The sequence below is a fragment of the Pinus tabuliformis genome, chromosome Q (genome assembly GCF_031772625.1).
Source record: "Pinus tabuliformis cultivar Carrire ecotype Pingquan chromosome Q, CPIR1, whole genome shotgun sequence".
Lineage (NCBI taxonomy): Eukaryota > Viridiplantae > Streptophyta > Pinopsida > Pinales > Pinaceae > Pinus > Pinus tabuliformis.
The window spans coordinates 1234717431-1234741035 of record NC_142296.1 but is presented as its reverse complement, the minus strand read 5'-3'; the positions used below and the strand labels follow the sequence as shown (position 1 = coordinate 1234741035).

Here is a 23605-nt window from a genome sequence, read left to right as displayed (position 1 = left end):
TGCTTAAGACCTATGTTCATCTTGAATATTTGACTCTGATATAATTTCGTGCTACAAATATATGTTAGCAATTTAGTGGAAACATGGTGAATTCAAGTCACTTTTCCTTGTGCGTTTATAATTCATATCTTACAAGAAAGATGGCGAATTCAAGAATCACCTTTCCTCTTGGGTTTATAAAATGCATCTTCCCAGGATTTTTTGTTTTTCTATATTTCATACAGTGTGATCACTTATCATTTAGAGCTTTAGCTGTAATGAAGGAGCAACAAAAGGATTTTATTGTCATGATTTTCATTTAATGGGTGACCTGTTGACAATAGATCAATCAATCATAGACATTAGCCTATATTGTCACTTAAAACTTAAAAGAGCTTATCCATTCTAGTCTAAACTTGTATTCTACTATGAAATAGATGTTAACAATGCATTATATTGGAGAGGTCAAATGAACAAGATAGAGCGAAGGACCTTTCAGGATGATTGAGAAATAGTTTGTTGATGTGGCAAGGCTTGGGATCTGGAATGAAAAATTCTGCAGCAGTGCGATCTGGTAAACCTATCTCCCATATAGTAGGGCCATCTCTTGGGGGCTCATAGATCAAAATCCCAACATCTATCCTACAACCTGCAATATATCAGTTGACATTGTACATTTTTCATCAGCATGGGAAGCTCAGTGATTCTTGATAACAATGCACTTTCATCCTAATGCACAAATTGATCCAACTCGACCACATAATGGTTATTTTAATGTAAAAAACTATTTAAATATTGGATACAGTCTTGATAAAATAATAATCGTTACTATCAAGATTCAAATTTCTAAACCATATGCCAAATGGATATAAGTAAAAAACAAATGTATTAGTTTCTTTTCGTCACTAACCCTTTTAAACAATATCTATTCCCTGTAATGATAATCACCTCTAACAAAATGCCATAGAGGATGCAAATTTATCTGGATACAACTTATGTACAAATAAACAAAAAATTGTTGAACTTTGTTGTGTACTTTATAGCATTATAGTATCAAACACAGCATTGATTACTGAGAACTGATTGTTGTGGAGGTCAAACCAGTAGCATTAGAATGGGGTGGACAACCCTCAATGCTCACAACAAGCCACCACTGAATACCAGCCTCCTACCGTGTGTAGCATGATTACTTGGTGTTTATGATTGGGCATGGAGCCTTATGATTATAACTATATCTCCTAGACTTATAATTTTTTTAATAAAAATGTTTCCACCAGGTTGTAAATCTGGTGGTCATTTTGGTAATTAGCCATGCCGATAATGACCTTACTAGTGCTTGTGGCAGCTAGTTTATGACCCTCCTTCTTTTTTCGTATAAAAGATGACCATGTACATATTCTTTTGTCAATATTTATAAGAAGATTTTATTCCAAATAAAAAGAACTAATAGTACCTCTGGCCTTTGTAGGAATTTACAGGGTAACTTCCTCAGATAGAACACCAAAGGACACTGCTCACAAATAGATTACAGATCAATACACCAGTATTCTTGACGTGGTTAAAACCCTCAAAGAGGGAAACAGTCCACGGCCTGAGCCAACGCGACCACTTCAAGCAATTTATTAATAAAAGAAAGAAAATTTACATAAGCTTCTCTCATGAACGGTCCCCCTACAAATAACCCTCCATGCTCTTTAAATAGAGATCAAGGAACAATCAGGTGTTAAGCCACGGATCAAATATCGGTAATACCGAGGAGAGAATGAACCGTTGGATCAATTCATGTCTAGGACATATCGTGACCGTCGGATTGTAAGTTACAAAAGTACATAGTAAAGAAACACACTTTACCTAACTCTACACTAGACCAAGTTATACTTAACTATTTCCTATGTGTCAGAATATCCTAACATCCCCCCTTAAGAACAACTTGGGATAGAATTGAAGGATGTACAAATATGACACAATAGGAGAAGGAAGGAGGCATTAGAGCCTGTCCCCCCTTAGTGACAACTTCCTGAACTCGAACCATAAATCGAAGTTTACTAAACTTCACCTGTGTGAGAGCCTTTGTAAAGACATCTGCAACTTGATCATCGATTGAACAATATTGCACTTCAAGAACATGGTCATGAATGAGTTTTCTAATGAAGTGCATGTGTAGTTCAATGTGTTTGTTGTGCTGATGTTGGACTGGATCTTTGCATAGTTGAATGGAACTTTGATTATCACACCAAAGTGTAGTCGGATGCTGCTGCTGAAAGCCAAACTCTGACAAGATTTGATGAAGCCACCGAGCTTCCTTACTAGCTTCTATGGCACAACGATACTCTGCTTCTGCTAAAGAAAGAGAAATGGCACTTTGTTTCTTGCAAGGCCATGTAATAGGTCTAGAACAAGAGTGAAGACATAACCTGCAGTCGACTTTCGATCATCAGGGTCACCAGCCCAATCGGAATCAGTGAAACCAACCAATAGAGGAGATGCTTCTCCACTGTAATGAATCCCAAACTGAACTGTACCTCGAACATAACGAAGTATTCTTTTAACTTCTTTCCAATGACTTTCATGTGGGTTTTGCATAAACCGAGCAGTAAGGCCAACGACAAAGGAAAGGTCGGGACGACTATGGGTCAAATACAAAAGTTTTCCTACAAGTTGATGATATAAGGTAGCATCAACTTTAGGGGAAGTACAAGTGACTAAAAGTTTGTCTCCAGACTGAAAGGGAGAAGGGGTTGGCATACAGTCTTCCATGTGAAAATGGCATGCAAGATCACAGGCATACTTGGACTGGGAAAGGGAAATACCTTCCTTGGTTTGCAAGACTTGAAGACCAAGAAAATAATGCAAGTGTCCTAAGTCTGTCATTTCAAACTTCATTTTAAGGTTGGACTTCACATGGTTTATAAGGTTGGGATCACTACCAGTAAGGGTAAGATCATCAACATAAAGCACAAGAATGATAAGATACTTACCCACTTTTTTGGTGTCGACAGTATTGTCAAAATGACACCTAGAATAGCCAGTATCTAAAAGAAAGCTATCCATTTTGGCACACCAAGCCCGAGGGGCTTGCTTGAGACCATAAAGGGATTTCTTAAGCCGACATACAAAGCTGGAGTCTGTTTGTATAAAGCCAGGAGGTTGTTCCATATAGATTTCTTCATGCAAGTCCCCATGCAAAAAGGCAGATTTAACATCCATCTGATGGACTTCCCATTTGAAAGAGGCAGCAAGGGAAAGAACAAGGCGGATAGAGTTCATTTTGGCAATAGGGGAGAAGGTTTCAGTATAGTCAATGCCTTTAACTTGTGAAAAACCCTTAGCAACAAGACAAGCTTTATGTTTATCAACTTTTCCATCTGGTCCATACTTGGTTCTGTAAACCCATTTGCATCTAACAAGTTTTCATCCCTTTGGAAGAGGAACAAGATCCCACGCATCATTTGCCAATAATGAATGATATTCTTCATTCATAGCTACGTCCCAATCTGGATGGCCTGAAGCTTCTGCAAAGGTGTCAGGATCATAATTTGCTGAAGCTTGAGCCAGTAAAGAAAAGGCTCTATCGAACTGAGAACGTGTACGTTGTTGATCTGTAAGATCACCTGCAAGAGCACCTGCTGCATCCTGAGTAGCACGGACCCATTTTGGAAGCTGAGGAGCTGAAGGAGGATCTTGAGAAGGTGGAGGAGGATTTTCATCCTCGCTGACATCATCTGAAGAAGAAATACTTTCGAGAGTAGAAGAGATAGAGAGAGGTGGCACATCCGCCGAATTAGGCTCGTAGGCCTATATATTTTCAGAAAACTTTACATCTCTTCTAATGATAACATTTTTGGACTTAAGTGGAATAAGTCTATATCCTTTGACATCTTTAGAATATTCAACAAAAATATATTTTTCACTCTTAGGTTCTAAAGCTTTATGTTTCTCATCTGGAATATGGGTCCATGCTTCACTTCCAAAAACACGAAAGTGACTTACATCTGGTTTAATTCAGCTCCATGCTTCTTCTGGAGTGATATTATTTAAAACCTTAGTAGGAGTGTGATTTACTATGTAATTTGCACAGTTAATTACCTACTCAAAAATTAAGACTAAGTCCTTTAGATTGAAGCATACAATTAACCATTTCCTTTAAGGTGCGATTCTTCATTTCAACTACACCATTTTGTTGCAGAGTATATGGAACAACATGTTGCATTTGAATTCCATGCTCGGTGCAAAAGTTGATGAATTTGTTGTTAACATATTCTCCGCCATTATCAGATCTTAGCTTAAGAATTTGATGTCTGGATTGTTTCTCAACAAAGGCCTTAAAGGCCAAGAACATGTTAAATACTTCACTCTTGAGTTTTAATAAGTATACCCAAGTGTTTCTGGAGAAATCATCAATGAAAGTTAAGAAATACTTGTAGCAGAGAATGAAACAATTGGAAGTGGACAGCATAAATCACTATGCACAAGCTGTAAAGGGGTTGAGGCGTGCCAAGAGGCACGTTTTTCAAAACTATCCCGATGATGTTTTCCGAATACACATCTGAAACAAGCACCATCTCTGCAAGATACCATAGGAAGACCTGTCACCATATTTTCTTTACACAGATTTTGAAAGGAGTGATAGTTTAAGTGACCAAATCGCTCATGCCAAAGCTTGCTCACTTCATCATTATGAGCAACAAATACCTAGGGAAGAGTTGATGACCCAAAGTTGTTAAACTTATACAACCTTGTAGAATCATCAGCAATGAAAATCTGTCTAGGATCTCTTAGGTCCTTAATTACAATATTGTGAAGTGAAAATTCAATGGTTTTACCTTCACCTGAATGATTTATCTGATATACAGATAGAAGGTTGTAGGATAAGGTTGGGACACATAATACATCATTAAATTGACCATTGTCTAGATGAATAGTTCCAGTCCCTACAACACTAAGAGATCTATCATCACCAACATATATATTTTTGGTGTTATAATCATTTAAAGAAGAAAACATGGCTTTGTTTTTGGCCATGTGATAAGAGCTCCAGAATCAAAGAGCCACGCATGAGAATGAGAAGAAGAAGATACATTTAGTGTATAACCAGACCACACCACATGCAGAAAGTGTTATACCTAAAGATGAAGTTGAAGTTGAAAAGTGCTCCAAACGTTTGTTATGCTTCTTCATTGCTACTTCCAAGGCTTCCATCTTCTTAAAGCATATAGATTCTAAGTGGCCATCTCGATTACAAAAGTTGCAATGTATATCAGTCTTCTTCCCTTTGTTTCTATTGGCCTTATCATTTTGTTGAATTGATTTTTCATTTTGAGACTGAAATTGCGTAGGACACTTGTTTGGTTTAGCACCATTCCTTTTAGGATACTGCTTCTTAGGATTCTTTGAATTTGGTTGTTGCTGGGCGGCTAAGGCTTTCTTAGAATAGTTTCCAAGATTAAGAAGACCAAGATGTAAGAGTTTTTCTTGTTCTCTTATTAAAGAATCACAAAAGGCATCAAAAGAGGGGGACTTGTAGTCTTGTCCTTGAGAAATAAAGGCTTCTCTAGTAGAATGGAAGGTGGAAAGAAATACAGAGTAGGCTGGTCCCAACATAGTAAGAATGGAATAGATAAGGCTACCATCTTCTTTCTTTACCTTAACACCTTCCAAGAGAAGTCTAAAAGTCTTGAACTTGGACAAAAAATCTTCAATGGAAGAAAAATTATTGGGGTCCAACGTAAGCAACTCTTTTTCGAGTTGATGGACTCTAATTTCATTTTTAATTCCAAAAACTTTAGTGAGCTATTTCATTGCTTCATTAGCAGTATCATGTTCTGCGATATGGAATCCTAAGGTCTGGAGAAATAGACATCCCTATCAACCCACGTGCTTGATTTTGCCTATTTTCCCATTTGGATGTCTTATCTTCATCTTTAGGTTTAGTTTCTTGGCTTGAGGCTATTCTGTAAAGACCTTTACTTCTAATTAAATCCACAATGTAGGACCACCATTGAAAGTAGTTGGTGCTGTCAAGAATAACTTGGCATGGACTTTCCATTTTAACAGAAAATGAAGCTACAAATGCTGAAACTAAGTGTTCAAATGGAAAGATCTCGAAAAATTAGACTGATTGAAAAAAACGGCTCTGAAAACGGCTTCCGGATGAAGAAGTTATGGCTTTTTGAAGAAAAGTTGTTGAAGATGTCGACGAAGTGCGTGAATGTGTGAAAGTGAATGATAATGTTATATTTAAAAAAAATCCCCCCCTCCCCCTCTCCAACTTAATCTAATTAGCTCACTTTAAAAAAATATTTTATGTGACCCACTTTTATAAATAAGTAAAAGTCACTTTTACAATGGTACTTTATGAGCTACTCACTAAATTGTAACTTAAATAAAAGATAAAGAGACTTTAGAATTATAAGTGACTCACTTTTTATAATGGGTGAGAACACTTTTACCTAAAGTAACTTTAAAACATAAGTTACGTGTGCTTTTTGAAAAGGTAACTCAACAAAAAGAAAGAATTGAACCCAAGACCTCTATTCTCATAAAGTAACTTTGGACCAAGTGAGCTAGTTTAAAACGTTAGTAATTTTTGGAAAAGAGGAAGGGGTTTTTTTTTAGTCACTGAAGCTTTGGGGTGTGTGCTTAGTTGAAAGAACTCTTTTTGCCTACGAAACAAAAAACCACCCAACCCAACACGGACATGCAAAAAAAACCAAACCTTATGGCTTGAAGTTAGCTTTTTCCAGAAACTAAATATTTTTCTCAATGTTTCTAATTTTCCGAGATCACACTAAGGCGCGGCGGCAAAGAGCATATGCATGAGAAAAATTCTTCCTTTCTGTTTCTGATTTGCCCAGATCGCACAGAGTTGTAGGGCAAAGAGCATACGCAAAAATGAAACATCTAGATCCGGTAATAAAAAATAGAGAGCTAAATAAACTGAAATAAACAGAGAGATGAATAACTAAAACTGTGAATAAAGATTGTATACCTCCAGATCTTAAAAATGACATAGCTAGGGCTACCAGAAACCTTTTCGCATGAAACGAAAGGGGTTCCTCACTAGAACAGATGCTCCTAACACAATAGAGCAGTCTTCTCGGGCAGAAAGCAGTCAGAAACAATAGATCTAGGAAACGACAGTCGCATGCAGTTGTACTAGCTTCGGATTTGGATCACCAACGGATGCGACCCTCAAATAGCTCTGATACCATGTAGGAATTTACAAGGTAAATTCCTCAAATAGAACACTAAAGGACACCGCTTACAAACAGATCACAAATCAATACACCAATATTCTTGACGTGGTTAAAGCCCTCAAAGAGGGAAACAGTCCATGGCCCGAGCCAACGCAGCCACTTCAGGCAATTTATTAATAAAAGAAAGAAAATTTACATAATCTTCTCTCATGAACGCCCCCCCTAAAAATGACCCTCCATGCTCTTTAAATAGAGATCATGGACCAATCAAGTGTTAAGCCACGGATCAAGTGTCAATAATACCGAGGAGAGAATGAACCATCGGATCACTTCATGTCTAGAACATATCGTGACCATTGGATTGTAAGTTACAAAAGTACATAGTAAAGAAACACACTTTACCTAACTCCACATTAGACCAAGTTATACTTAACTATTTTCTATGTGTCTAAATATCCTAACAGCCTTTTACTTCTATTGAGGACTTACTTTACAATGTAAGAACTAAACACAGACATGCTATTCCTAAAATTAGATTCATGTTGGATATTTAGAAACATTTCATAAACAATTTTAATTGCAAATTATTCCAATCAATGTTGAAAAGGAATTGGAAAAAAATTAGTGAGGATCCAGAAAATATCGTTTCAAAAAAATCGGTGAAAAAATCGGAAAAAACTGGCAAACATAAAAAAATACATAATATATTCATTTTAAACGAAAATTTAAACCAGTGAAGCACGACCCTTATAAGACCCTTCAAGACTCGCGGGTCTTGACGAGTCATATGCTGAAACGAGTCTCTCTCATAGAACCCGTGCATAAGACCCTTACCCACGCTGACTCGCATAAGACTCGCATTGACTCGTTGACTCGCATACAACTTGTATCAAACTCGTGCAAACCCTTATAAGGCCCATCCCTAGCAGCAAATTTCAATTTTTTTTGTTGTTCTTTATTTTTTGATTTCGATTTTTATTATTTTCTGTATTTTGCTAAGTCTTATATGAGTCTTATACGAGTCATACCTAATTCTTATACGAATCGCCAAGTCAATAGCCAAACAAGTCTTATACGAGTTGTGCAACATTGACTTAAACATATAAAGCAACAACAACATTAGATAAACACATTGACACATAAATATAGAGAAAACACACACATTTGTGTGTGTGTAGTGGATGCCAAATAAAAATGATCCGTCACTGTCAATATTGAATCCTAAAGTCTGATAGTTGTCCAATCAAGGACTCAAAAATAGAGAACCAATACAAAATGACATGACATATATAAATGTATCTCATCATAATGAGGTAGATGTACAATGACAACAAAAACAAAACTAGCAGCTAGCTAATGCCCTCTCCCCCTTTTACGAGAAAAGACGATGAGTTATTTTCTAAGCCTACCCCTAACAACAGAAGTCCTTGGCACTGCAACAAGTGTCTAATGGTGACTAGTGGGTATAGAACTAGGCTCATTAGTCTCTCTAAAAGGTGGTGTTGAAACTTGATATTGCCACATCCTCTTATGGCTCGCTCCTCCTCCTCCTCTTGTTCCTCTTGTTATTCTACCAAAGAGCTTAACTCTATTAAGAAAAGGGAAAATGAGACAATGGAAGAGTTCAACCAAAGATTTAATGGTATCCTTAAAGATATGAATCAAGATTACAAGCCACCTAACAAAACAGTGTTGGAGCAATACCTTGAAGCCTTTGGTATTGGCACTTAATATGAGACAAGACATGTCAAACCTGCTAATTTAAAGTAGGGAATTCAACCCCTTGAGAAGGATATATAAAGAGCAGTTCGACTTTGTTTGAAGATAAGCTCACTCACAAATTTGATCATCAAGAAAGAGTTTGATCTTTAAATGGAAGGAGAAGAAAAGGAGAGCAAAGGTCTGGAAGAAGCTGGGAGGACGAAATATCTTGTCTTTGGGCTCTATCTCTCTCACACATGCGAAATTCTAGGGTTTTTGGGTTGCAGAAACAGTCTGAAATTGCAAGTCTAAGTTGCAGAAGGACGAAGTGTAGAATCTGTAACTGGAACAGGGAAAACCCTTGTCTAGATCTCGTTGCCCTTAGGGGAGTTGTCTTGATCTAAGTAGGTCTCAGGAGGTGACTGTATTAGGGTTTCCAAGAAGCTGCAAGGGAAAATTTGTTGGGTCGAAGTTGCAAGTTGAGTAGCATTGTTGTCGCTGGCAGAACAAAGTTATAGGAAGGAGCAGTTTGGTGCAGGAACAAAGGAAGGACTAGAGGAAGGGTCGACTTCGTATTGGGAGAAGGACTTGGTCTAGGAATTGGGTCTTTACATTTCATTCGAAGCAGATTCTAAAAAGACAAGGGTTTCCAGGCTTTCCCCTTGGGGGGGTTTTGCCTTGGCTAAGAGCTTATATCTCTATCCGGTTTTGTTGTTACTATTTCTTGATATTGTTTGATGAAAATATCTAACTGAAGAACATATTGAAGATACTTAAGATACACAAGAAAGTATCAAGGTTAAAGAAAATAAGTATAATAAGTTGCCACTATCGATTTTCTAACACTACCAAGATGGAGGCCATCATGAAGTGGTCAGTGCCTACCAATGTTTCTGAGATTAGGAGTTTCGTTGCAGCAACACAGTACCTAAGGAAATTCATCGCCTCGTTTTCAACAATAGCCACACCACTCCATGCCATAACAGCAAGTGGTAAGAATTTCTAGTGGGGGAAGGGTCAGCAAAATGCCTTCGAGTTAAAAAATAAAAAATTAGTCAAGCAACAATTCTTGCATTACTGAATCTGCAGCAACCCTTCAAAGTGGAAACATATGGAAGTATTCCATGGGGTGGTTCTTGACTACCTTACCTATGACAAGGAGCTCTATGTTGTAGTACAAGCTTCCAAAATGTGGAAACATTACCCAATCGGAAATGAGACAAATAATCCAAATAGATCACCAACCTCTATAGTATTTCTAGGCCAAAATTAAGTTACAACAAACCAGGCATTACAAGTGGATGGGATTTTTACAGCAGTTTCATTTAGTCATCAAGTACAAGAAGGGCAACACAAACAAGTTGGTCGACATGCCTTTAAGGCCACCCACATCAAAGTTCATAGCTTTGGGAACTTCGATGCACATGGAGCCTTTCACCCATGACACATAGAGAGAGGCATATACATAGGATGAGCACTTCGAGGCGTTTTAGTAATTGCAAAATCAGAGTCTTGCCTAGAACAAAGATAGCATGGTTGACTACCACCTCCAAAATGGGTTACTCTACAAGTTGGACAAGTTATGTGTTCCTAAAGGTGAGCACTGTGGCTAAGCAAAGAGGCTCATACATCTAAAAGGTTGCAGGGCATTTTGGTGTAGGGAAGACAATAGCCAACTTACAAAAGCACATGTACAGGCCAAAGTTGTAAAAACATGTAGCTAGGTTCATAAGAGGATGCCGATGTATGCCTTGTTGTACCAAGTTACCAACAATCCTAATTACAGGAAACAAAGTCCATAATATCCCTTTTCTATACCCACTTGCCCTTGAGAAAGCATTTCCATGGACTTTGTGGCACGTTAACCAACAACCAGGAAAGGACATGACTACTTGTTTGTGGTAGTTGATAGGTTCAACAAGAGGTGTCTTCTCATGACTTGTAAAAAGACCATTAGAAGACAAGAAGCAATAAACTTATTCTTTTGATCGGTTTGGGTGCACTTTGGGTTACCAAGGAGAATTATTTCAAACAGGGACACTAGATTTCTTAGTGCATTTCAGACTACATTGTAGGAGAAGATGGACACAAAGTTGAAGAGATATACAATATTCCATAAATAGACAAATGGGCAAATAGAAGTAGCCAACATGACTTTGCTGCATCTTTTGAGGGGTTATAATCAAAATCATCTAAAGACGTGGGATAAAAAACTAGTATATACATAGCACTCTTATAATAGAGCAATCCACACTTCTACTTATAAGTCCCCATTTGAAACTACTTTTCGATATTTTGTCACTTTCACCTTTGGATATTGCATATGGACACCAAGGAGGAGTGAGGGAGAAACTCACAGGGGATGCTTTAAGGGCAGAGAAATTTCTTGAGAAGATCAGGAAAATCCATTTGCAAGTACACGAGACACTAAAGAAGTCTGGAGAAAAGTAGAAGGTTAGGCATGATCAACACATAACAGAGAATTTATTCAAGATGGGAGACAAAGTATCATTACGGATGAACAAGGAGAAGCTACAGGGTCCTAGTAAGAAAATCAAGGCTCTACAATATAGTCCTTTTGAGATACTGTAAAAGGTGGGAGGTAATGCCTATAGACTCAACCTACCGCCATACATGCACATTTACTCCTCAATGGTGAAAATGGAACATTTGAAACTCTATGAGCCTTCCGTGTTGGATCTGGAAAAGGAGCAGGTCCTACCTTCTATAAGGATTTGGCCCCAAATGCTCAGGCAAAGTTGATAAAGGAAACAGTTTTGTAGAGAAATCCAAAACTACAAGATAGGGGCATCATCACCTTTGGCAGGTTGGTTTGAAAGGATAGCCTCTAGGCAAGGCTAAATGGTACTCTAGGGAGATGGTAGAGGAAAATTTTCCTCAACCCATTTAGTGAAATATTCTAGGGAACAAAATCATTTCAAAATGGGGAGGTATGATTTGAATTGGATCATTATATCATTTTTCATCCATCTCAGTGCTTACAATTCTGGATTGGATAATTATATTATTTGCCATCCATCTCAATGCTTTCAAGGTAGAAAAAATAGAGAAATTAGTTGTTGACACCTAATCATCAGGATTGGGTGAACATAATGTAAATAAATAAATAAGTAATGTGAACAGTCATCGGGAGATGAAGTGAACAGTCTCTCCCTCATGTATATAATGAAGACCAACCTGAAGGAATAAACATACGAATCATTTTTGCTTTGAGGAGTTACTGCCTGGCCTGACATGGTATCAAAGCCAACTCCCAAAATAGTTGTAACTCCCTTCTGCCTACTACTCTCTGTCCACTGCCTACTGCTTTCTGTCCACTGCCTATTGCGCTATCTGTCACCTCCATGATCGCTGCCACTATCTAACGCACTGTTGGAAGAAGCAACAACATAACGTTTGAATTGTTTCTCTGCGTTGAATGAACCAATCTGCCCTTTGTTTCTTTGCGTTGAACGAACCATTCCGCCCATTGTTTCGAAACCTTGCTGGAGTTGTTGGGTCATCCTCAGATGATGGGAATTCTGCTGGTGCGTCTTCCGAAGAGCTGGCGAGGACTCCGAACGGATGCCAATCTTGCAGAAAGCGTGTGGGATTGACAGGTTTCAAGTGTTGGATGCTCGTTTGATTACAAGGAGGCCGGGTGTCTGGAAACGATTTTTATTTTAAATCGATTGTGCATGAAAAGCTACGCTGATATGGTGATTTTACCGGGCAAAGCTGGGTACGATTTTTTATTTTAAATCAATTATACATGAAAAGCTACGCTGACATGTGCTGAAGTTTTTTAACGCTGGCCTGAAGTTTTTGGTATTATATTAACACTGGCCTGAAGTTTGTGGTATTATATTAACGCTTGGCCTGTGGTATTATATGGAATTGTGAACGGTTGGCTAGCATCTTCACACTATTTGTCATTGTATTAAAGATGTTTTGGTATGCCATACGTTGAACGTTATGTTGGGACATTGGTAAGCCATGTAAAATATGTTGGAGTTTCATGCGGGGGAGAGTTTCTTCAGAAGAAGATTCCACATGTTGATCTAGTATAGGAATCCCCCCTTCAAGATGTGGAATCTGATTATCAAATTCTTGAAATGATTTTGCTTTTGTGAATCTATCCAAGTGATCAAGTTGCCGCTCAACATTGTCATTTTTGGATGATTCAAGAAAAATTACATCTCTAGATACAACAAACTTTTTATTTACTTCATCATAGAGATGGTATGCGTTGAACCGTTTTGAAGTTGCATTGTTCATTGCGGTGGTGTATTGGTAAATTGTTGCGCTAATTCGAGCCCACGGTGGTAGCCGAGAGACGTTGTTGGAGTGTTGTATATACCTCTGTTGAATGCGCTATAAATTTTTGTATTTACACTGTCCAATTCAGAGCGTTGTCCAGTTGAATGCGTTGTATAGTTTTGTGTATTTACAGTCTTGCATATTGACATTTGAATTTTCTGTCCAGTCATATCAGAAATATATTTTTTCCATTAGGAGTAAAAAAAAATTGCAGCAGAAGTTTTTGTTACAGTATGCATTCAATCATATCCATTGTGGGAATAGTTCTCACTGGCAAAGAGAACTATCCTGAGTGGTCCCGGATGATAAAACACACCCTCATTTTCAATGAGTTGTGGAAAGGAGTGTGTGTTGGAGACGGAGACAAAGAGCCAGAACAACCTACGTCAGACAAAGAGCTCGTCATTTGGGAAAACAAGAACAACAAAGCTTATGCATTAATCGCAACATCTGTAAATGAAGAGGTCAGTTGCCATATTCCGCCATTTTCAACTACTTTTGAAGCCTTACAAAAGCTGAAAGAACTCTATGACTGACATTCTGCACTTGAAGTTGTTCAACTCATGATTAAACTCTTCACTCTTGAACTGCAAAATAATGATCCTCTTGCTCTTGCATCTGAAGTAAAGTCTATAATGCATGATATCAAATCCACTAAAATTGAATTGGATATTCCTCCTATCGCTTTTCTCAAGGCACTTTATCCTACTTACTCCAATTATCTTGAGTCATTGCAAGCAAATGGAAATCTCAAAGATATCACCTTTGACTCTCTTGTGAAAAAGTTTGCTGAAAGAGAAAAAGCTTTTGGAAAGAAGACAACACTTGAATCTTCTGAAGAGGCTGTGTGCCTTACTCATAAAGAAAAGCATCTTGCTCAAGATTCTTCAAGAGGAAGAGGTGGTCGAAGAGGAAGAGGAAGATATTTCAGAGGCAGGGGGGGCAGACACTCTCAAGGAGAAAAGGCAGATTTGCATTGCATACGCTGCAAAAGAAATGGATCACATGATGCCTCTACATGCAAGTTACCATGGGACAAAATTGAGCAGCAAAGAAACCAACAGAAAGGTAAAACTGATGATACAGACAAAGGTAAAGCACCTAAATCCGCTCACTATGTTGTGGCACAATGTAATATTGGAGTAAATGAAGATTTATTTAATGCTTCACTTGCTTCTTGGAAAAATGATTGGTTGCTTGATTCAGGAGCAACCTGCAACATGACTCATAGAAAAGACTTTTTTGAAGAATTTACTGACAATGTTGATGGAGTAGTATACTTTGCAGACCAATCAAAAATCAAGCCATCAGGGCTTGGCACAATCAGGCTTAAACTGCCTGGTCTTCCAAACTTTCTTCTGCATCATGTTCTATATCTCCCACAGCTCAAGAGAAACTTGCTATCCTTGGTCCACATCCGCCAGCAAGGTCACTCCATTCATATGTTTGATGGCAAGCTTGAGGTAAGAAAAGCATCTGACCACTCACTTGTCATGACAAGAATAGAAGAAGAAAGACTTCTCAAGCTACAAGGAACCTCTGCTCGTGCACAACATTTCTCATACAATTCTCATTATGAAGAAGGTACACTTCCATCAAGTTTATTATGGCATGCTAGATTTGGACATTTGAACTATGACAGTCTCCGCTTGTTGAAGAAAAATGGTGTTGTTGGTTTGCCTACAATTCCTAGGAAATTTAAGCAATGTGATGCTTGCATTCTAGGAAAGCATAGCAAACAGTCTTTTCATGATTCACATTCAAGAGCACATAGAAAACTTGAACTCATTCATTCAGATTTATGTGGTCCAATGCATGTTCCTTCTGCAAATGGAAATAAATATATGATGACATTTATTGATGACTACACCAGAATGTGTTGGGTTTATTTATTGAAGAACAAATCTGATGCTTTTCAAACATTCAAGAACTTTCATAAATGGATTGAAAATGATGCACAATCTCATATTGGGTCTATTCGCACTGATAATGAAAAAGAATACACATCAAATGAATTTGAAAACTATCTTTGCCAACATGGGATCAAACATCAAACAACTGTACCTTATAATCCCCAACAGAATGGTGTAGCTGAAAGAATGAATAGGACAATCTTAAATATGGTACGATCCATGCTCTTCTTCAAAAATGTAAAGATAATGTTTTGGGCTGATGCTGTTCTATGTGCTGCATATATAAAAAATAGATGTCCATCTAATGCTATTAGAAACAAGACTCCTTATGAAATGTGGTATGGACATGTTCCTTCGGTAAAGCATCTCAGGGTCTTTGGTTCCACCTGTTATGCCTTGATACCAAAGGTACATAGAAACAAACTTGGTGCAAGAAGTCGTAAGTGTATCTTCCTGGGGTATTCAAACACCTCCAAAGCATACCGTCTCTATGATGAAGTAAATAAAAAGTTTGTTGTATCTAGAGATGTAATTTTTCTTGAATCATCCAAAAATGACAATGTTGTTGAGCGGCAACTTGATCGCTTGGATAGATTCACAAAAGCAAAATCATTTCAAGAATTTGATAATCAGATTCCACATCTTGAAGGGGGGATTCCTATACTAGATCAACATGTGGAATCTTCTTCTGAAGAACACTCTCCCCCGCATGAAACTCCAACAACGGATGATGCTTTAAGTGATGTGATTGATAGAATTGGGAGACTCAATCTTGATTCAATCCCAACTCAATCAACGGAGCAGCCTGGACCATCTGAGAAAGGTCCCCCAAAGTGGCTAACAAAGACACTTGAAAGTGTTCATCCTGATGAGGTTGGAAAGACAGGAACTAGAAATTCAAACCGGCAAAATGGAGGTGATGTAGATGACTCTAATTCACCTGTTGATATGGATGTTTCTTATGATTGTGAATTGAACTTGTCTACAGATTTTGAACCAACTTCCTTCAAAGAAGTTGCTTCTCATGATGAATGGAAAGAAGCGATGCAAAAGGAGTATGATGCCCTCATAAAGAACAACACTTGGAAGCTGGTTGATCCTCCATTAGGAACCAAACCAATTGGTTTCAAGTGGGTCTACAAGAACAAGTATAAAGTTGATGGCTCACTTGACAAGCACAAAGCTAGGCTTGTGGCAAAAGGTTTTGCACAGAAGGAAGGGATCGATTATGATGAGACTTTTGCCCCCACAGCAAAATGGGCTACCATCTGGACACTCTTTGCCCTAGCAGCTCAGAACGGTTGGAAAGTCCATCAAATGGATCTAAAAACTGATTTCTTGAATGGAGATCTAAAAGAGAATGTTTTTATGTCCCAGCCTGAAGGATTTGTTGTGAAAGGACATGAACATAAAGTATGCAAACTTGTGAAGTCCTTGTATGGCCTCAAACAAGCATCGCGAGCCTGGTATGAAAAACTATCTGAGCATCTTCTGAAACTCAATTTCAAACATTATGATCTTGATGATGCAGCTTTATTTTTCAAGAAAGTTGGCAAAACAATTGTATATCTTGTGGTATATGTAGATGATCTTTTGATGACAGGGAACAATGAAAGCTACATTGCATCCATAAAGAAGGAATTGGGGAAAAGTTTTGAAATGACTGATTTGGGCTATGTTCATTACTATCTTGGTATTGAAGTAACCCAACATCCGAAATCCATATTTCTTTCTCAAAAGAAATACATTGAAGATTTGTTGAACAGGTTTGGCATGATAGAATGCAATCCTCTTACCACTCCAATGGAACAAAACTTAAAGCTCACATCTATTGAAGGAAAAGAATTTGAGGATGCAACAAAGTATAGACATCTTGTAGGAAGTCTCAACTACCTAACTACTACCAGACCAGACATTTCGTTTGTTGTTGGAATCCTCTCCAAGTTTATGCAAAAGCCTTGTGAGGGACATTGGTCTGCTACAAAAAGAGTTCTAAGGTACTTGAAGGGAACTCAAGATTTTGGAATCAAGTATACAAAGGTCGACGACTTCAGCTTGATTGGATACTCTGATTCAGACTTTGATGGAGACAAAGAAACTGGGGTATCTACTTCAGGATATGCTATGAGTCTTGGATCAGGAGATGTCTCCTGGAGATCACGCAAGCAATCAGTTCCAGCAGATTCCACAACAGAAGTAAAATACGTGGCAGCAGCTGAAGCAACAAAAGAAATTGTGTGGCTCAGGAAAATTCTTGAAGATTTGCAGGTAAAACAAGTACAATCAACTCCACTCATGATTGACAATACCTCTGCAATAAAGTTGGCCAAGAACCCAAAGTTCCATGATCAAATGAAGCACATCAATACTAAATATCATCTGACATCTCCGTCATTGTTCCACTAATGAGCAAATTGCAGACATCTTCACCAAAGCGCTTGGAAGAGAAAAACTTGAACGATTCCGAATGATGCTTGGACTCACCAACATCCCTTCAGATTAAGGGGGAGAATGTTGACACCTAATCATTAGGATTGGGTGAACATAATGTAAATAAATAAATAAGTAATGTGAACAGTCATTGGGAGATGAAGTGAACAGTCTCTCCCTCATGTATATAATGAAGACCAACCTGAAGAAATAAACATACGAATCATTTTTGCTTTGAGGAGTTACTGTCTGGCCTGACATTAGCTTACAGGAGCAGTTTTAATGGTAGGACCCAGTTTGAAGATTTGGAGTCAGAAACCTTCCAAAGTCAGTTTGAAGCCTTAAATGATGTTTTTGGGGGTAAAACTTTGTTTCATAAGTGCCACACCCTTTGACACTATTCTACACACAAACCCCTTTAGATCAATATTTAAATTTACTCCCAGGGTAGGTGCATAGCCACACTACATTATTTGGAAATTGTTGTTCTCTAGTTTGTACTACCTTCTCTGAGATATGTCAATGCTAGCAGATTTCAATGTTATTCATTATATCGAAGAGCAAGTCTAAGTATATTTTTGAGAATGAGGTTATCCCATTTTCTTCTTTTAGTTCTATGTGGTAGGATGAAGTACGCCATCAACTCCTAGCTAAGGGAACTTTGTTGTTCAAAGATGCTAAATCTTTTGATCCCTTAGCTTATTTTATTATCTTCGTATTAGTAGTTTTATCGGAGAGGTAATGATGTTCATTGTATATACCTTGCACCTTTTCCAATATTGTTTGTTTCTAAATATTTTTCAATAAATGTAAGATGTATTTTTCAAAAACACAAATTAAGTTAAAATTCCACTCAAGTAGAGGTCTTTTGTTCCTTTCATGCTTCTATGAAATTCCTTTATGTGATAACATGCCTAATATATAGATTGCCAAGGCCCAAAATTCCCTTCTATAGCTATGACCCTTGTCTTTTTGATGTACCTAAAATATGGTTAAAATGTCCTACATGTGATGCAAGATACCAGATGTCTAAGTGAGATGAAAGGTACATTCATTATGTTGTCAATTGACAAAACTTTGCTTTGGAAAAGCCATTGGATTACCTCAATGTTGTCTTATGGTGTTGTATTGAACTAGCTACTAAATGGTATGGGTTATGGGTTCATTGTCAAATTATTCATACTAATGATATTCAACCCTTGTCTATGCTTGCGTTGTAATAAGATTCATCTATAAGATTTTATAGACTAAGCAATCACCTTTTAATTAGCATTGCTAAACTATATTCATTTTTTCTAATTTCATATTGGCTTATTAACATGTATGTTCTACATATAGAAAACAAAGCCTATAAAAATCTCTCAATGATCTCTTTAATGAAAGGTTCCATGCCAATAATGTTTTCATTGCCAAATAAAAAAACTAAAATCAACTCACAAGAAACCCCACTGTTCAACTAATATGACCATTTGATAAGATTTTGTACTAATCAACCTTATGAAACTAATAACTATAAACCTAATCAACACAACCTTACCTAGCAGGAGGTCATGTGGAAAAGTTAAGACATATTAGTTCCATCTATAAATTGCTATCCACCATATGATGCCTTTCTTACTCACAATTGACTATCGTAATGACTTTTATAAGCTCAATGCTGAGCTGGTAACACTAACGTCATATTTACATGAAGAAAATGTGCACAAACTGATGTCAACATAATCAATGAGTTGCAACTTCAAATCAGCATTTCTGGGTTGGAGTTGTGATTTCAAACCTGAATATATGTTAATCAAGCCTTCTTTCATATAGTCACCAAGAACACCCGGCACCCAACCATAGAGATTGTAGGTACCGGGGCAAACATTTTCTATAGAGAAAAGCCCATTCTCATCAGCTTGACTCCAAAATTGGTAGCCCTGTTAACACAGAATATAAGTCCAATCCCCACACACACATATGATTACAAAACGGAAGAAAATACGAAAAACAAGGGAATTATCACAAAAATTAATAAGTGTTATGATTAAGTATACACCTTACTCTCCTTTTGCCAAGAGCCCTTTTCCCCAGGTGTGGACAATCCCAGAAAAGCAAAACGAGCAGGGTGAACATCCTCAACAGCATATCTGAACATAAAATTGAGTTAAATAATTTAAATGATTTTAAAAGAAATAGCATGACAAGGTATTCTTGACACCAACACTTACAAAGGAGAATTGAAAATCAAGGATTGTACAACTCCTTTAAAAGATTTATCTATATAAAAACATAAATATAGATATATGTACTCAAATGAACAGGGTACCATTCGAGTAAAAACAAACAAACCAAGCTTGCTGATTGAAACTTTGAAACTTTTGATAGGTCTCAATGAATATTAGTGTGTTTGGTCTTGATGACTAAAATTGTTAAGATGGAAAATATGTGTTGAAGGTGGAGTGAAGTGTGGATACAAAAGAATGAATGTTATGAATCTCATTTCCTATGCTAGGTATTTGTGATGCAATGTTATTGACTTTAAACTTTAAAGTTTACACTAGACATTTCTCTTTAACTAGCACCGAATTTTCTTCACTAGAAATTTTGTATTTTTTTAGAAAATTACGATAATTTGGATTATTATCTGAGTAGAATTGAGATAATTTACAAGAGAGTGTAAAAGTAAAGTGCAAAGAAAGAAACAATAGTTCAACGTGTGATACTCTAGACTTCATGAGATTGGATATAGTGTTTCTAGTAAATGGGAACTTTGGTGTTCGACTTTGATATTTAGAGATCATCTGCTGGAGACCGAATACAAGCCTCAAAGTGGAGAGGCAATCAATCTCCCTGTAGGAAATTTGCTGTTCCATTTCCAATGTCCATTACATTCTAATTTGAAAGAAAGTATTTTAATTTTGAGCAAAATGTTTTCTGATTTTTCATTTTCATGTTTTAGTTAAAGTGATTATCGTCATCTAGATTCTAGATTCTACCTAGATTGATGTCCATCGCTCCTAAGCCCAAAAGGCATCCTGATCAAGCATGGGAACATGCTATCAAGATGTATCCCATTGATAACAAGAAGTTCAAGTGCAAATTGTAATGACCCACCTACAATTTACAAACAGAATGTGAATATTAGCATATCACATGCACTGCATTAGTAATGTGCAGTGTTACTTGGGAGTGGGAGCGAAAGCGGGGAGCGGGAGCGACATTTTCAGAAGCTCCCAGTTTGGGAGCGAATCCCGGAGCGTTTTTTATATAATATATACATTTTTTATATATTTTATATTTTGATACATATATGTCAACAAAAACATGTAGAATAATGAATTAGATATAAAAAACATAAAAAAACATAGATTGAACCATATAACAACAATCATCTAGAAGTTATAATCTTCATCAACGACATCCACAAGTTAGTAACATAGTAACATACAACATATTGAGTCTCGTGATTCATCAATCTTAAAGTTTCAAGCTTTCAAAATTCAATATATAACATTTATCATCATTGATCACGAAAGTTGTACTTGTACGCTAAGTGTAACCATTACAACAAATAATATCTAACATGAAATGAAATGTTATAAAATGAAATGAAATGAAACAACTTTCAACTTTCATGAAGCATCATATTCATAATTCATTACTAATGAGTTATAATTGCCAACTTCAAACTTAAATTGTCATATATTGTTAAAAAAATATCATAATAAATATCAAAGAGTCAACAGTTATAAAAGCTACTCGAAACTAGAAAAGAGAAGTAAATCTGTTATCGATTTCTTATGCTTGGGCCTCTTGCCACCACGAGAAATGTCTAATTTTTTAGTCTTGTTGGAAAATCAGGATCTTTGTCATTAATATCACCCTCTAAGCATTAATATCCCGAGGTACCTTTGTCATTACCTCTGTATCTGTATAGGGATATTTGTCATTAATATCACCCTCTAAGCATTAGCATAAGATAGAAAAAGCATAGCATGTCAAGTCAAGATTTTGTTTGAGTGATGCGTACATTTTTAGGAGGGTCATGATAGAGGAGTTCGACAACCAATGTCACTAACATCAAGGTACATAGAGGGATTGGTGCTCTTGATTAAATACGAGTTCCATACCCTAATACATGACAAAATTCAATGGAAACATTGCAATCCCCCAATTCTGAAATCCTGAAAAAATAATAAGTCTGCTGAATTTTGAATGAAATCTAAAATTCTACTTTCTCCATATGAAATCCAATGAGGCCGGAACCACTCTCAAACATTCTGAGTCATTTCATGGTAATGTTAAAAATTTTAGTAAAAGTGACAAAGTGACATTCTCCTTAATCTTCATTTTCATCCTTTTACTTTAAGAATTTAACATTACCATGAATAGCATATCAATACTAGGGCCTAGACTTGATCATTAAGCTGTCTCACTCAAAAATTATTTGTTTCTTTCAAAAACAATTGCATTTCGAACATTACTACAAAAAAAAATTGCAAAATAGGCAAAACGCTCCCGAAAAGGCAGGGAGCGAAAAAAATTTTAGGGAGCGCGCTCCCGCCCAGAGCGCGGATTGGGAGCAGGATCGAGGGGGGGGCACTCCCCCGCAACACTAGTAATGTGCTAACCATTTATGAAAAGTCCAATGAATGAATTATTGACATACTAAGTAAATAACCGGACTCGTCAGAGTATAATAAGCATATTAAGGTGGGTGACTTGCTATATATATATATATATATATATATATATATATATACCACCATAATTAACATATTATTTAGAAAAAAGTAAATTTTGAGTCTTTTACAAAATAAAAGGGTAACTATAATATTATTAGTTATGCCTAAATATTGTATTAATTATTGATATTATTAAATTAATGAAATTTATATTAAATAAAATTCAAAGAAATTAAAAGAAATAATTATTAATAAAAAAAATAATAAAACATAAGATGACCCTATGCAAACTTTACGAAAACCATAGAACATATATAAAGCAATATAAGGCACGTAACATATATGGTCTATAAATATTATAAGAGTTTAAAAGAGAACAATGTCAACCATAAATGCAGGTGGCGGATGCTTGTTCAGTAGTAAACCAAAACTTTTCACTTAACCCTTTGCTGGAGGAATTGGGGAACAGAAAAATTATCGTCTTGAAATAGTTGAGGCTCCTATATAAGAAAAGGGGGTTTGCCTTCGAAGGAAGGTTGGCCTGGAGAATGCAGTACAGGAAGGAAGAATTTAATTTGGGCACGGGGGCCAAATTACTTCAAATTGGAAGTATTTTGGAGTTGGGTACCGAGATTTTGCCCAGTATGGCAGGGAGGAGTTGGTCTTTTGGTAACAAGAGAGAATTTGGAGCGGCAACAACCCGGATTGATCTCAATAGCAAAAACAATTTCCAGGTATTCTTCTCCAAAAATTTAAAATTTTAAACCAAATAATTGTCTACTTAAGAACTCCTTAGTTAGGGGATTACACAAATACAGTTTGAAATTTATGTTTGGAGGCATAAACATGTCGAAACACCACCTAAAATTATTACCATACAAATATGTTATTGTTTATAACCACTGCCTTTAAGAGGACACAACCGAAATGACAATGGTTTTGGAAAACATCTTATTAAACAAAACAAGCAAATCTAGGATGAGGTTAGAAATTGCAGGAGTTGATAGATCTGAAATGCCAACTCCCAGTAGGTGCTCATTAAATCTTGCAAGGCTAACCGTCACCTCGCCTTTCTTCCAACCTTACACAAGACCAAGATCTCAACCATGCTTGGCAAGTGTTAGTGAAAAGAAGAGGAGGTGGGAAGAATGTGTAGTGAGGCTTCTTGGTGGAGTCCCCTGTCTTGGACACATTTGAGGAGAACATTGAAGCCTTTGACATGGTCTTTCACCCATCCTAAGGAGGCATCCAACCTATTGAATCTCTTCTTGTTGGATATTTTTACATGTGGCATGGCCTCTTATATTCTATGTATTGTTTGATTTGTCCACTCTTAGTTTGTGGATATTATTTTTTTATGTATTCCTAGGATAGAACTAGGGTTTTAGCGTGAATATTA

At 36.9% G+C, this 23605-nt stretch overlaps 1 protein-coding gene across 2 annotated transcripts in view; it reads right to left on the bottom strand.

Annotated features, from left to right (window-relative positions):
• Nucleotides 1–23605, bottom strand: part of LOC149224278 (putative rhamnogalacturonate lyase B) — a 441880-nt gene that overhangs the window by 113513 nt on the left and 304762 nt on the right. For both annotated transcript variants that reach the window (XM_089386060.1, XM_089386061.1), the window contains 3 exons: nucleotides 19578–19668; nucleotides 19317–19458; nucleotides 472–628 (listed from right to left, as the gene is read on the bottom strand). In XM_089386060.1, the coding sequence (XP_089242186.1) occupies nucleotides 472–628; nucleotides 19317–19458; nucleotides 19578–19668 (390 nt within the window). The remainder of the gene's footprint in view (nucleotides 1–471; nucleotides 629–19316; nucleotides 19459–19577; nucleotides 19669–23605) is intronic.